Raw genomic sequence first — 15,611 nt, forward strand, 5'->3', positions numbered from 1 at the left:
AGGCGATGGAGCGGCGAAATAATGAAAGGAGTTGAAAGCAAATATGCAGACTTCATTAGCCCGCTTAATGACAAAGCGCTTTGCGCCTGTTACGTTGCTAGCACACGAGGCGGAAAGAGCCTCTGCCTTTTATAGGGCACTCTGCGGCCTTCCGAAGTACATGTACATGGCTTGCACGTGACGTCACACCATAGCTTTACCAGTGCTTTTTCCCTCTTTCTGATGCACCGGAGCGCGCCGGTGCTCCAGTAAGAGCGAAAAGAAGCACGCGTATAGGCGGGTTGCTCCGGTTCACCAGAAAGAGGGAAAAAGCACTGGTAAAGCTATGGTGTGACGTCATGTGCAAGCCACAAGGTATATATAAACAGGTACCGAAACTCCCATAGGGCCCTGCGTCTTCAGATGGCGCCATGATAGAGGCTGCCAGCGCCATCCATCCGTTGCGCGGACTACTACTTTTGTAAATAAAGGACGTCACATATGACGTCAGCAGCATGAATAATAAGTAGTGCATAATTAGCCATGGCACGTTTGCATTCGCGTACTTCGTTTGCGTTGTATACCTTTCCCCTTTTCCTTACCGAACCATAGTAGTCACCCAGGACAGCAATACCAGACGAGAACAGAGAAGAATAAATCACTTCAGGTTTAATGACACTTATCAGTTCGAAATACATCACAGTCATACACGAGTTATCACAGGTTTTAACGAAGGGTACGTGAAAACCACAAATAAACAGGAAGTTTCACTTAATGTCCATTCCTAACCTAGACCTACACGTACACGTAGTGATTAGCTGTTTGTATTTCTCCAACGAGTGCATGGTCATAATGGGTCCGTTGCAAAAAAACATGGCATCGTTGGTGCACAGCTGATTCGCTAAGACTCACGCTATCATGGCCGGTCTTGCCATGACGAAACCTTTTTTTTTTTTCTCGGGGCCAGCAACACGGGATGCATAGCACTCATCTGTTCAAAAGTGTGAATTTTGGCCTACAGCTCCGAAATGTGAACGTCGCTTCCTGTTTAATCCAAAAAGTGTACGAACTCCGCATTACAATGCACGGGTATACGGCACGGAAAAAAGAAATGCACGGGCAAACGAGCGTACTGCTACACATGCGCAGTGGAGCAGGATACGGAAACGTACTCAGGTGGTAGATGATTTCGTATATGTGTACTAGTGGTGCAACAGATAGCTTTTCCTATACTTGAATTATGAATAAACTATTAGTTTATACAAGACCCACGCGCGCGTCGTAAATATTTTTTGTTTACGACCGTACCTGTGCTACCCAGGATCACTCGAGTCACGGAGGTGACAGTGTTGCCGGGTCAGATTTGCTTTTTTTTTTTTTTTTTTTCACTCGCCTTCGCTACCTGGGTAAATTTACATTGCAAGCCATCTCAAAATTTGCGACAAAGTTTCAAATATGCGTGAGGCTCAGGTTAAAAACGAAACAAGCGCTTCGAACCATTTTCAAAAAGATTTTCAGGCTCAAGTTTCTCCGCAACTGGTTTGTGTATCTGTTTCAGTGGTGTTAACGAATGTGGCTTCCGTTTCCCTTTTGCTTTTTTCCATACTCAGATATCTGGTTTCTGTCCTCCGCTCCATTATCGACGTACAATCCAGTACATAGTTTCCTGTGTTCTCTTTTGTTTGCACCAGTAAACAGGCACCCACCCACACAAGCTACTCGGCCGCGTGCAGGGAATCAGACAAGAATTCACAAGTGCGTGAGAGTCAAGAAACGCTTTAAATCTGCGTCTTAACCACTGTGGTCTATACTAATCTCGTTCGATACCGCTTCCCCATCCCCCTCATCACCAGCACTGGGGTAGAGTATGGCCCCTGGCGATGAAACTCCCCATTCGTCATCTCGCAATAAAGTCGTTGTTGTTTGTTCGTTGTGAAAATCAAGAAAAGGGGGATTTATCGCAGAATTCGGGAGATTCCAGAGGAGCAAAGCGGACGAGGCACTGCGCGCCATCTCATACTCCTCCGACGTGCACGGTTCTGTGCCTTGCTGGACGGCACTGCTCCCCATGTGTCCCAGCATATCCTGGGGGTGCATGACCCGTTGGAGTGACACCAAGGCCTCAACGTTGGGAGCCGGTTATTATAACGCCTTATTGACATTGCTTGTGGACAATATTTCCAACGGCGAATCGCAAAGTACCAAAACCACGCGAAACGCCCACGTAATAAAATATTGCAACGCGTTAGTAAAAGCTACAGCTGCCATTGCCAATACATGCACCGACGCATATGCTGAGTCTTTTAAATTAGCTCCATCATTCGCAATGCGCTACTACGAACGTCCAAAACGTTTCTCCTCTCCTGTCACTCCGGTCTCTCCTGTCACGGCCCTTTTTGGTCTGGTCTCAGCTAGCAGGTCCCCCAAGAGAGATTAGAGCGCAGATCTCTTGGAAGCGAATTGTAGTTCTTGTCTTTGGTAACAAGACACTCGATGGGTAATGGGTGTCTCAGCGTTTCCCTACTGAAATCCCACCCGTCTGCCTCCGCTATTAAGGGGTCAATATCCATGTGTCTTCTATATAACTATTTCGGATAGAGAATACACTTCCTCGAGTCTAGGTCAGAAGCAAAGACAGAATGCACACGCGCGTACTGGAACTTCGAGTGTTTCATTGTCCACTTTGTGCGTGCGCGGAACTTTAGAAAATTAAAGCGACTCAGGGAAAAGAGGTGCTGACGCCAGGTATCGAACCTGGGTCTTCCCGGTGTCGGCACCTTTTTTCCTTGAATCGTTTGAACTACGTCTCTGTGTCGTCCCTAATTGTGGTCTGCCTCGGCAAATTCTCGTCCTTTACTTTAGAAAATATTCTCTCATTGATCATCCTTCTCGCGTCCTTATAAATTGTTCATCAATTATTCGGGGCTACAGTGCACAGGAGTGCAAGTTTCTACAGTAACGTACGGGGAAATAAGCAAAGCTAACCTTGTCAACGCCTTGTGATTGTGTGACTGTGTGTGTGATTTTTCAGCTTTAGTTTTGTGTTCTTCCTTTTTCTTTTTCTTTCCTTTTCTTCTTTTTCTTTTCCTTTTCTTTTCTTCTTTTCCTTTTCCTTTTCTTTTCTCTCCTTCTTTTCCGTCTCTTTTTCTTTCTTTTTCTTTTCATTTTATTTTCTTCCCCTTTCCCTTTTTTTTTGAATAGCAAGCCGACCTTCGCCTGACTGACGTTTCCTTCTCTTTTTTTATATATTCCTCCCCAATTAAGGCAGTACAGATTTTATTGACAAGATAAATGTATAAGACAAAAAACATTTTATATTGGCAGCATAAAGTGATAAAGTTTGTTAAAGGGCGAGATGGGTAATGTACTCGAAAATGACGACCCGTATACACTCGTCGTCCGTCAGCGATCTCCACGATTTTCACGTTCTTTTATATTCAGCCATTACACGCGAAGTCAAGATGCCGTCAGAAATATTCCGGCACACTACACAGCAGGAGTTCTCTTTTCCCCCTTTCGCGTTCACAACGAGAAGGCTGCCGATATCATGGCAATCAGATATCGCCACCTTCACATGTGCTTTGCGTTACAGCTCAGAGTTTTATTTATGCATGAAGAAGGAAACGTGCTCATTTGCATTATGCTCATTTATGCATGAGGAAGGAAACGTTTATTTTGCGCCCATTATTTATGTACGCCCAAAGAACCATTCACGTGCTCCTATCGGTTGGCGGGATGGACGGGTTGATGGATGGATTGGTTTAGATGGCTGCACAGGACACTATCGTGTTTTCTTCCACAGATAGCTTGCCCCCACTGATAGCTTAGGGGATGATAGCTTTTCCACTCCTCGAAGACAGGCATAAGTTAATTACGGATTATCTTAAAGGCACTTCCATATGTATTGTAAGTACAATTGGCTGCCTGCTCTGTTATCCCTGAATGGTGCGTGTGTTTTTTTCTCTCTTTTTTTATTTTGGATTCGTGATTTTGCTTTTGATTCGTTTTCGGTACAAATTTAAAAGCGCTGTCGTTTCAGAATCGCAACGCCTCACAATCACCACGCACTTGCTTTGCGCCGAATTTCACGTAAGGAGTATGGAATTTTCCCACATATAACATACGTATATATTACCTTTTCTTCTCTTCCGCCTCCTTCTCCTCCTCCTGCTGCTGTCTATTGTACACCCCTGTCGGTTCATCCAGCGCAATACGTTGCGACGTGAAAGAATTCTTCGTGTCCATCTAATGATCTCTAGCGCAGGTCAACCAAAACGAATGGTCCTGGAAAGTGAACAGCGAGTCACATATAGGCCAAGCAACAACTTTATTTGATGACGATGATAGGGGGGGGGGGGGGGTGTTCATCGCTCGCGTAAGACAGACGTAGCTCTCGATTGTGCACCTACCATGTATTAGGAAAGGTTGCTTGACATTCTACTGCTAGGGCATCTCCTGCTCTATACTCATTCGCTCGCAATTCGCATAGGAAATGGGATCAGAGCAACGAGTTCGTGACTCGAGTGTCTCGCCCATGACGGCGGTACCGTATATAAGACACGCGGAAGGTCTCAAAAGCAATACTCTTTGCCGATCCGATTCAGCTTCGGGTTGTGTCTGTCCCTTCGTGTTCCCTACACTCTTAAAAATGAACTTCACCGCATAGCACGCTCCTAGCCAACCATCAACTCGAATGATATCGCTATGTGCCCTGATTTGCTCAAACCAGTAGGCGTACGCCTTTTTTGTGACACTTATGCTGTTCATAATTGTCACAAAAATGGCGTACGCCCCCCGTTTTCAGCAAATCAGGGCAGATAACGATATCATTCGAGATGAAGGTTGGCTACGAGCGTGCTATGCGGTGAAGTTCATTTTTAAGAGTGTAGTCTCGGGATTTTACATTATGTATGAGAAAAATAGTTTTTCTTTGAAATATTCAAACTGTTTCAGAAGCTCCCGTGAGCTTGCACTGTAAAACAAAAACGACTAAGTTCTGCGATTAATTGCAGCTTCTAGTCCTCTAGATGACAGTTTACTCCTGACTGTAATGTCTTGACCCTAATATTTACTCCTCAACACAGAAAATAATCCCGAAACTATCGGGAAGAATTGCACTGGAGTTTATGCAAAGTTTGCAGCGCTGGGGGAGTAAATTTCAGGGTCTGCAGACTAAAATGGGTAAGTAATCTTTCCAAAGTAATCTTTCATCTACGCTTGCAACGACAAATAAATCGTGACTATATGCTTGCAAGAGTTGATCCAACGCTGGCTTTCCGGAACACCACTCGTCAAGACGCTGCATTAATTCCTCGGGTGCGACGCAATCTGGCTTTTACAGCTCAGTGGCATTACCGCTTGAGACAAGCTGACTCTCAAAGATGCCGCCCCTCCCGTCAAAAATGCCGTCATCATTTGGAATATCTAGAGCACATCCTTGAATTCGATTGGATTGGATTGGAAAAGAAAGAAAAATATGGAGAGGTTAGCACATCCTTCTCCATTGCACGCACAACCAATCTTCCCGAACCACACTCTTCGGGTCTCTCAATCAGCTGGACTCTCGGTCCCTTCACTATGTCAAAACTGCGTGGCCCATGGCCAAATCCGGCCCACCACCCATCCCACTCTCACCCTCAACGCATTAACCTCATGCTTTCCTTTTAAAGTCATCTTCTGTGATCCATCTCACCATTCTTTCACCGTTTGTTAGTCATATTTTTTTTGTCATCTTTGTCTTTAGTCTACCTCATCCTTCTTTCATCATTTGTTAGTTTATCCTTTATTTCTTATTTCTTAATTTTCTTTATTTATTTATTTCTTATTTCTTAATTTTCTTTATTTACTTATTTCTTATTCCTTCCTATTTCTTTATTTACTTATTTCTTATTCCTTCCTATTTCTTTCTTTCTTTAATTCTTTTCTTTTCTTTTTATTTATTTATTATTTCTTAATTTTATTTATTTATTTGTTTCTGGAATAGCAAGCCGACGTCTCGTTTGGCTGACCTATCCCCCGATTTTTTTTCTTTTCGTCTAATAAATATATCTCCCCCCCCCCCCCCCGGCCACCAACGCCCTGGCCTCAAAGCACGTCTGACTTTTTGGCCAGCAATGGCGTATAGAGTATCGGCCCTGGCGGTGAAACTCCCGAACCATAATCACAAAATAAAGTAATTGTTTGTTCATCTTTCATAATTATGGCATGATACCTCGTAGCTCCGCCTAGTTTCGCTAAACACTCCTCGTGGTCTGCCTTCCCGAGTTCTTCCCCCCCCCCCTCTCTCTCTCTCTCTCTCTCTCTCATTTAGTCGCAGCTTACACCAGACTTCCTGTTACGCATTCATTTCATTTACACACATAGGTGTAGCGATCCATCAAAAACGTTTTCACAACACGACTCTCCGTTGTGCAACGGTAAAGCTAGACCCGGTTACAGAAATCGCCGCTATTGCTTCAGCTCTGTCTGGAAGCAGGGCTGAAATAACGTATACCGGGAATGAGTGCTATTTTCACGGTTCAGGGAAGCCTCCTGACCGCGGGCACAATACTCAGCTCTATAGCAATGACGCAGCGGTGGACTACGGCGGGTTACCTTGAGCGCGGTTCATCTTGGGAGTTCATGTTCACGAGCACTCTAAGAGAAAAATGAGTGAATTTAGTATGTTTGTGGACAAGATGCATTGCCACAACCATTGCTTTCTTTTAGGGGATAATTAAAGTGCGGAAGTTCATACAATTTCTTTTTTTTTTTTTTTTTAATATTTGCAGTGCTGGGGGCAAATTTCATGGTAAGAGACTAAAACGGTGCAGTCTATAGGGAACTAGACGATGTAATAATTCTTCCCATACTTACTGCTTCTTTTCTGTGTGGGAGAAATTTACTAGACGCTGCTTCTTTTCTCAGAGCAAATGAGTAATTTTGTTGCACCGAATGCGGGGCATTGTTAGTAGTTTCAGAAACATGTGAAGAAGAGCAGTCGGCACTCCAAAGTATGTCGCGCACAGAATTTTTTAGAGACCAGGGAAGTGAGACTGACGTTTAGAAGCAAGTTTAGGAGGCGCACGCACTTTATTCATTGACTATAAACGTAATAGCATTCAGCTGCCGTCTTCTCCTTCTTTCAAGAAAGCAGAATGCGCCATCAAAGTGATATAATGGTGCAGGAGCAAACAAACATCGCTCTCAAAGTTTTGTCCATGCCTCCTTTTCGCACTGCGAGTCGTTAACATTCGTAATGTTGGGAAATAACCATTCCGTCCATTGTGTTTGTTCTTTTCATTTATCGCCTCGTCAAGCATATAACATGCTGTGCGCTCGAAGCAGCGTGGAACGTAAGGTTGCGTTGTTCACCCGAATGTTTTTTCGTCTCGTTTCGTTCTATTTACGCATGCGGGTGGGTGACGTACACTAGTGGGACTACCACGCGTGGGCGAAAAAAGCACGCTCTGATCAATGAATCGTCGCAACGGCTGGCAGCTTTTAATGGCCGTGGCACTACCGCACGTAAAGGAATGAGACAATAAGGTATACCGCACATATTTCATTCATGATTAAGTTCGTCAGTGTTCTCTACACTCTAAGGGAAAAAAATGAGTGAAACGGGAAGTTATCGCAGCTTCTAGTCCCCTTAGATTGCAATTACTCCCCATTTTAGTCCTCTGATCCCGAAATTTACTCCCCAGGACTACAAATAGTCACTGAACTTCGCCAATGGTCTCCTGAATGCAACGGTCTACGTAAATATGTGCTCTTCGTGAATTTGATGGAATAAGGCTATATAACTTAGCGAACTTGGCAATTTTCCACCCACACAGAGAGAAAATAAGTAGCAGTTATTTCTTGCAAAATTGTGCCCTATTGCATGTCGCAAGATTTTATGTCACTCGACATACCACGGTTGACGGCTTAATTCGAAGAGTTTTCGTTTCATGCACACGAATTATGTGCCTTGGACTGTTAGAGCAGAGCGTGAAATGCAGTCCCCACTATGTGACATTCATTTAGTCCCGTGCACTTACTCCCTAAAGGGATTAATTTTTGAGGCAGTGCCTTTAGTCCCCAAAAGGACTAAAATTACTTCTTTCTTAGAATGATAAGAAAACCCTATAAGAACACACACACACACACACGCACACACTCTGTGGGGCGACATACATACATACATACATACATACATACATACATACATACATATTCATTCATTCATTCATTCATTCATTCATTCATTCATTCATTCATTCATTCATTCATTCGGCGATTCACCGCCGCTGAGGTGGTACACTGCCCTATTTCGCGTTGGGAGAGGATGAAGGGATGATGATGGGGGGCTTTCAAAGAGCCGTCGCCAGACCGGTGGAGCACAAGTACTCCGCCAGAAGACGAAGGCCCTGCGTCTGGTGGGCAGCGAAGAAAGTTCCCACACATGTGCCCGAAGCTTGCGAATTTCGCAGCGTGCGCGTCTAAATCCTTGTAACCGGCTCTAGATGCTTCGACCGTTGGTGTTAAAGTGTGCATATCTCTGCAGAGGACAAAGAAAGCATTAGGTCAAATAAGAAGGAAGGTGATCTCAAAACATGATTTTACAGCGAATGTCTCCAACAATGAAGACGAAATATAATATGCAACGTGATGACTGATGAACGACATTATTATTACTGGCGTGCGCGGTATACGCGCGCGACATCCTGGTTTCTAGGTACAAATATAACGTTTTAGAGTCCGCGCGGATGACACTGCGTCTATAGGCGGAACCAGAATTAAGCGCACGCAGTTAATTCAAAATGGTGTCGAAGTGTGCCATCCCATGCATTGCTGTGCCTTTAACTGCTGTTATGGAGCAACGTATAATGTTCCTTTTATTTAGTTTTTTTTTTTCGCCAACATCAACATCAATGTTTCCTGTCACTTGTAACATGACATTTTCGGGTTCAGCTCACCTCTAATTATTATTTCGCTAGTTCGGATGTATTTGTATTGTATTGTATCTATTTGGATTTCGTTCAAAAAATTTGTCTTTTGCGGAACTTGAAACAAATTAAGGATACTCTGACGGAATTTTCCTGCTTAATACAGTTTGCACACTGCGAGCAACTTACATATTGTAGCACTTGATAAATGATAACGCATATGTGCTAATGCAATATGCAATGAACGCAAAAGTATAAGGGTGTTGTTATGCACTCATAAGTTCCCAGGGTGGACATTTCCACGAAATTAGCAGCGTCTCTTCGGATAGATGTTTTGTTACAGTATCGTGATTACTGTGTGCTGGAATCAGATGAGATTAGATAGAGAAGACAACAACAACAACAACGAAAGAACAGTATGGGAATGTAGGTCCCGCCGCTGTCAGAACTGGCTAGTCCAATGCTCGTAGTATAGGGGCAAATAAACAGGAACAGCAAAGATCAAAACCTCCTAAAGAAACAGACAAATAAAGTGAAATAATAAGGCGCTGCAGGGGGTGAATATTGTAACAGCAGACCGCGGAACTGGGTGTTAGACGTCTTTCAAAACAAAAAACGGAAACAAAAAATAGGTGCTACATAGCTCGTCGCACTAGACGCTGATATATACACGAGTACACCAGCGGGTTAATCCAGCGAATCGGTAAGTATGTACGAAGGAAATTGCCTCAGGCCTATGAGCGGCATATAGACGTGGACAAATGAAGAGAAGACGGCGCAGGATTGAGTGGGGGGACATGGGGGTTAGTATGCGTCTTGGGCCGACTTCAAGGACAACTGTGTGCCGACATGCGTCTGGAAAGTCTTCCGGAAAAGCAAGGGAAAAGCTCAGAGAGCACAGCGTGATGTAAGATTCGAACCCACTACCTCCCAGTCGTCAGCACGACCTTTGGCTAGCACTATAACTAGCGGACGCTTTAATCCGCATCGGTCATATCTTTCTCAACAATGTTCCAAAATGGCTACCGATATTTGGAATGGTGTTTACATGGCACTGTTTGCGGCCCTTTTTTAGTCTTTTGGTCTTGTGTCGCAGTCCTTATTGACAACTAGACCTGCATTTTCAGTAAAAGCTAAACAAAAGCATTCGACCCATAATTATTTAAACACAATCCTTGCGTATATTCATAAGCGTGTTATATGGACCTTCGACGAAGTACCCTGAGGATACCGTTATATGTAGGATTCAAGTGTTAACTTCGAGCTATTTCAAAGTAAGTACGGAGTCGCCTCAAAGGCGTGGTACCAAAGATCAACTTCACCATGGTTAGCCTGACAAATTATACTGTAATTATAATTCTTGCGGCGTTTGAATTTTCATTCTAGCCGATCTGGGGTCACACGAACATCGACGAACCTTTCACATTCGGAACGCAAACGAAGGCCATATAAATATTGTTACGCTGTCCCTCAGAGATACTCTCAATCGTCTCTTAGTGATCTGCAGTAATTTTTAATGTTGGGGATTTTTTGTGTGGGTTCTACGATCGAGCAAATCAATTAATGGATTAATCGACCAAGACCCATAGAGCAGCATATACACTATACTTCTATTCGAACTAATAAGCAGATAGACTCGTGTTTGCTCTTGACTGTAACCTTCTGCATAGAGTATACGCAACAGGCAGTTTGAAACCGCCGAGATACAACACAGTTTACAAAATACCTGTGCCATCTACGAGGAAAAAGTTCAAGGAACTCGAGCGGGCACTCTCACACCAACCATTACCTTTTTTGCGATACATCCTAGAAAAGTATATTGCGGTAGACAAAAAAGAAAAAATTGAAAAAATGTAACAAAAGACGGCCCGACAAGAGTCAGTCCTGTGCATCGAGTCGTGCTGAAGGGAGACCCGTCGTAAATATGGGAAACAAACAAAACGGAGACAACTGGCGCAAGGCGACAGTGGGAATCGGCACTACCAGGCTACAAGCGGCAGCGGCACCGCTAAACGCACCTTCATTCGGAGGCCGACCAGCACGCTGTGCAGGCACCATATTCTATCGTTGCACCAGAGATGGGACTTCAGGGTTTGGGATATCTTGTGAGTACCTGTCACTTCTAGAAGTTTCATTGATAGACCCCAATGTTTTCGGTTTTCGTGTTTTGTTTTGTTTTTTAATCGGGAAAAGCAAAAATCGGCTTTTATTTCAGGAGCTGTAAAGTTTTGCGATAACGGCTGGAAAGGCACAACTTCGGGTACAAAAAGAAAAAAAAAGAGCGCTTCTCGCACTTCAGATGAACACGAAATGCAGAACGGCTGTACCGAGTGCGCACTGTTCAGCGTTCTCCGGTGCCCGTACTGATGTTTCAATTTGCGCATTGCCCAGTACATTTCCGAGGATTTTCGGGTTTTACCCCAACTGACGATACTGCAAGTCGAAGTTAAAAACGAGCTTTACCGGGTTAAGCCCTAGAACACGATTCTCCATTTATTGACTAGCTTTTCTACCGGTTGTGACGTGTAAGACATATACTTGACGATACGATGACATATTTGCTGCGCGAATTACTATGAAATGACATTTTAAGCCTCTTAACAAAAGTTAACGTTATGATGGTGGTAGAATGTAGCTCTTAATAATTTCCTGATTCGTTCGTAATGCTGGTTTTGACGTTTCAGGTACATTTTCTGTCCTACCATTTCCTTACTCGCCTTTGAGAAGTAGCGCAGAGCTGAACGGGCAACATGTAGTGTCTGTAACTACAGTACAACTCAGTCTGGTTTCTGCGGTGAAGTGACAGTTATAATTCAAAGCATTCCACCGTATATGACATTCCAACCCCCCCCCCCCCCTTTTTATTGTGTACAAGTCAAGCTTGAGACAGTCGTAGTCAAAGCTATGTCAAGATACTGATCAGACTTGGAAGAAGCATGCTATTCAACAAAAGAAGAAGGAGAAGAGAAATACGTTGATGTTGATGTTGAAGAAAAATATAATAGGGAGAAATACGTTGAATGTATACGCACGATATGCCGTATACGGCTTTCTGTCTTGGGAAATACAACCGTCGACTCCCACAGCAGTTATTGCTATTCTCCAGTCATGCATGTGTACTAAAGTGGTAGTTCTTCTTTCCATAATGATATAAAGAGAGAGGGAGAGAGAGAGAGAGACGAGACGTTGAATAAATTTTCTCAAACAACAAGAGCATCAGGCATCGAAAGCCATTTGTTGAGTTTTCGGGTATTCTACGCGTATACATGCCACGGGGAATGGAACAGCTTCGCATTACATGCATTCTTGGGTTACCACTTTAAACTTCAAGATACGGCGCTGTATCAGACCGACAGGGAAAATATCTCGTTCGTCCGCAAAACACGTGGAATAACCAGACAAGACGTCTCTAACAGTGTTTAATGCGTTCTTCAATAATGCGCTTTCTACAGTCGCATGCAAATTTCGTGCGGTAGCAAATAGAACCGTTTGTAGCTCGCATATTCCGTTCCCAAGTGCCCACGGAATATTTTAGTGGAAGAAAAGGCAAAAAACTGCTCACGGGGTAAAAGTTCCACAGCGTATTATGTTGAGCATCCGCTCCGATATCGAACCCTCGAAACCGTATTTCGACCAGAAAAATATCTGAAAGACAAGTTGCAGGCCGCAAGGTTAAAGCTAACATGTAATATTAGTAACGGAGAACGGATTTGAAGATTTTATTCTCCATGACACAGAAATGTAGGCAAGAATGTTTTGTGTGTTTGCCGTTCCGCTGTTTCACATAAGCTGCTGATGTAAAGGTGGTGGCAAAAACTCGCTGCAACAAACGAACTAAAAAGCTATAAGGAGAAATTAAGAGGGCAGCGCGGTTCATATGACAAAATTTATCCCACAGAGTTTCGACTCCCACCAATTGGAGAAAACCAATTGGCTAAACAGCGCTATTTGCGTAAAAGGCGCTGGGCACATCGTTGCAGAAAGGTCGATGAAATAACCTTTCCCTCCAGTGAGCCCTAGCGCGTTTGGGTAATAGGCCATTCTCCACTGCTGTAGTAGTGCCGTGTTAACCGGCGGGTGTCGGCCGTACACACCGTTGGGTCGTTCGCGAAAGAAGCCGCGTGTCACCCGAACGACTGGCTGAGAGATGGAAGTTCCTGACCGTAACTATTAGCCCAGCTGACTTGTATTGACACACAAGCGTACGACACAGATTGTTTAACGCTTCTCGTGAAATGTGACGTGTCAAAGCAACCTGCCCTATATATATGCCGTCAAGGTTCTTGGCATCTACAACGCACACACACTGACACTACTAAAGCCATCGCCCCCGAGGCAGTTCAACACAGTCGAGTAGATGGCGAGTTATGGCTTTGAACGGTTACGAAATGTCTTCGACTTTTGACGGATCAATAATCCTGAGCAGGACTAGCGGATGTGTACCTGATTCATGACGGACGACGGAGGCGACGTTATACGACGAACTGCGACCGTGCGCGAGTAACAAGGACAATTCCCGTCGCGACACCATGAGCAGTCGGAGGACACATAAATCACAGCTTGTCATATCTGTCGACTGTAAAAATCATGAGGCACGTCGAGGCCGTTTATCACGGCGGTATATCATTAAGAGATCTCGTATCCTCAGACATTGGAGGAAAGTCGCAGATGCGGGAAGTTCCCCACGACAGCGCACTTATTCAATTCGGCTGACTCTGAGCAGAGAAGTAAGAGAAGATACTCAATCGCGATATTCTTCTTTCCTGTCGTTATTCGACAGAATCTCCGTTTCGTTTTATTTTCTCTGTGTTCGTTTGACCACTTGGAAAATATCAGGGCATGAGGCACATTATGGAGATGCCTGTTAAAAACCGGTTGCCTATATGGTGCACGTGTGGGCCTTGTACTCTTTTAAGTAGCAACTACTTTTTATAGCGAAGAGCGATAGAAAGAGAAGAGGGGTGGATCTATTTCTAGCTCAGACTCCAAGAGGCTTTCGCACCATAATTTACCACAACCGATAGCTAAAGAATTACTAGCATGGCTCTCAAGTACTGGCCCTCTATTCAAATTATATGATGGAATAAAGCAGTTAATGCAATACCACAACTTCATTTCGTTAAGTCGGAGATGAACGACACTCCGACATACGCAGCGCGCGCGTCTGCGTATTACGCATGCGCCCTGTACTTCGCGCTTCTGTCTCGCAGATGCGTATAAATCGATCGATATTTGTAAACTGATCGCACGAATGTTTTGGTTTATATTCATTCTTAGATGCTTGTCACGTAAGAAATCTCCATTCGTCAATCTACGATGTCGATATTTTTAGTTCGGAGAGCTGCCCAACTAGACGCTTAATTCCCTTATCTTTAATTTTTCTTTTTTTCTTCGTCCTTATCTCCTAAGTCTCTACGTTGCTTTGACGAAAAGGAAAAAAAAAACATTGCTGAACTGGAAAGAATCAGCCTGCAAAGTTTTGTCCTGTCATCCGTCCACCTATGAGCAGTTGGAAGGAGTTTAAGATGTACCCACCCTTCAAGGGGTAGTAAATACTGAATACCTTACAGCTGTATACGCAGCTATCCGTGCTTCAACCAATCGAGCTGGCGCTTTGCAATGAGAATTAAGCTATATGTGCGTTTGGTAGCTTCGTTTTGCTTCCTTTTGGCTTCTTTGTCACGTTGTGAAAAGGAACGATGTATCTTAAAATCCACTACGAACACTCTAACACAAGAGAAAGTCACGTCGTCTGTCCATACAGAGGTCTGCTGCTACGCCAAAACGTTAACAGTTCCATTCTGTTTTCTTTTGTAGGCCCTAGTCTTCACTCTGTCCAGATGCACAAGTTCCACAGCGGAATACAGTGCTCAAAGCTCAACAGTAACGGCTACAGGAACAGCAGCGGAGGTGCTGCCAACAAGCCAAGGCAACACCCCATCCTTCGTAGCTCCACCAGCTGCCCCGGTCGGCAATGGTCCATCCGAAGACTGGTCTACTCGAGTAAGGTCCCGGAAGACGCGTCCAGGAGCCAGCTCCCAGATATCCACACAGGATACCCTTCCTCGAAGTGCTCTATCTGCAGGGACGCTGCAAACCGGTCGAGAGACAGCACAGCAGTCTGCATCGCTAGTAACGGCGAAAAACCAGGCTGCCCGTAGATATCAAAGGCCGCCACTGTATTCCACTAAAGCACCACGCGTGTTCGTCGTAAAACGCAAGTTCTGTACGACACGGGCTCCTGCAGCCCCAAAACTGAATATAGTGCCTAAGTCAGCGCTGAGCGCCAGTGCTGCTCATGCTCCTCGGTCCACTACAATCCATAAGCAGGGCCCACGATTACACGTGAGTCACGTAACACCACAACCCCCGCAGCCGAGTTACCAGAGAAAACACCATCCCATCATTAGTCACGCGAACGTCCCACAATACGTTCCACAACACGTGACGCTACCAACGACATCAGGCGCATCTCCCCGAGTTGACGGACCGACCCGTCCACGCAACACAGACACCAGGTCAATAAGCCAACGAAATCCAATCAGATACGCTAGCGAGAGCGAGAGTAACATGAAAGAGGCTCCTCCGCGAAAGCACATAAGCAAACCACAGCTGTCCCAGCCCAGTTATGTCCCAAAGTACCCCCGACCCCAACACGTAGCAAGTTCCGTAAGCCGTGCGCTAGATTCGCGGAAAGATCCCCCAAGGTACAAGCAGCCTGCT

The 15,611-nt window shown here is 44.6% G+C and overlaps 1 protein-coding gene across 2 annotated transcripts in view; it reads left to right on the forward strand.

The window, feature by feature from the left end:
• LOC135368530 (QRFP-like peptide receptor) overlaps positions 1 to 15,049 on the forward strand; it is a 248,098-nt gene extending 233,049 nt beyond the window's left edge. For both annotated transcript variants that reach the window (XM_064601890.1, XM_064601889.1), the window contains exon 6: positions 14,706 to 15,049. In XM_064601890.1, coding sequence (XP_064457960.1) covers positions 14,706 to 15,049 — 344 coding nt within the window. The remainder of the gene's footprint in view (positions 1 to 14,705) is intronic.
• Positions 15,050 to 15,611: the final 562 nt, after the last annotated feature.

The sequence above is a fragment of the Ornithodoros turicata genome, chromosome 9 (genome assembly GCF_037126465.1).
Source record: "Ornithodoros turicata isolate Travis chromosome 9, ASM3712646v1, whole genome shotgun sequence".
NCBI classification, from domain to species: domain Eukaryota; kingdom Metazoa; phylum Arthropoda; class Arachnida; order Ixodida; family Argasidae; genus Ornithodoros; species Ornithodoros turicata.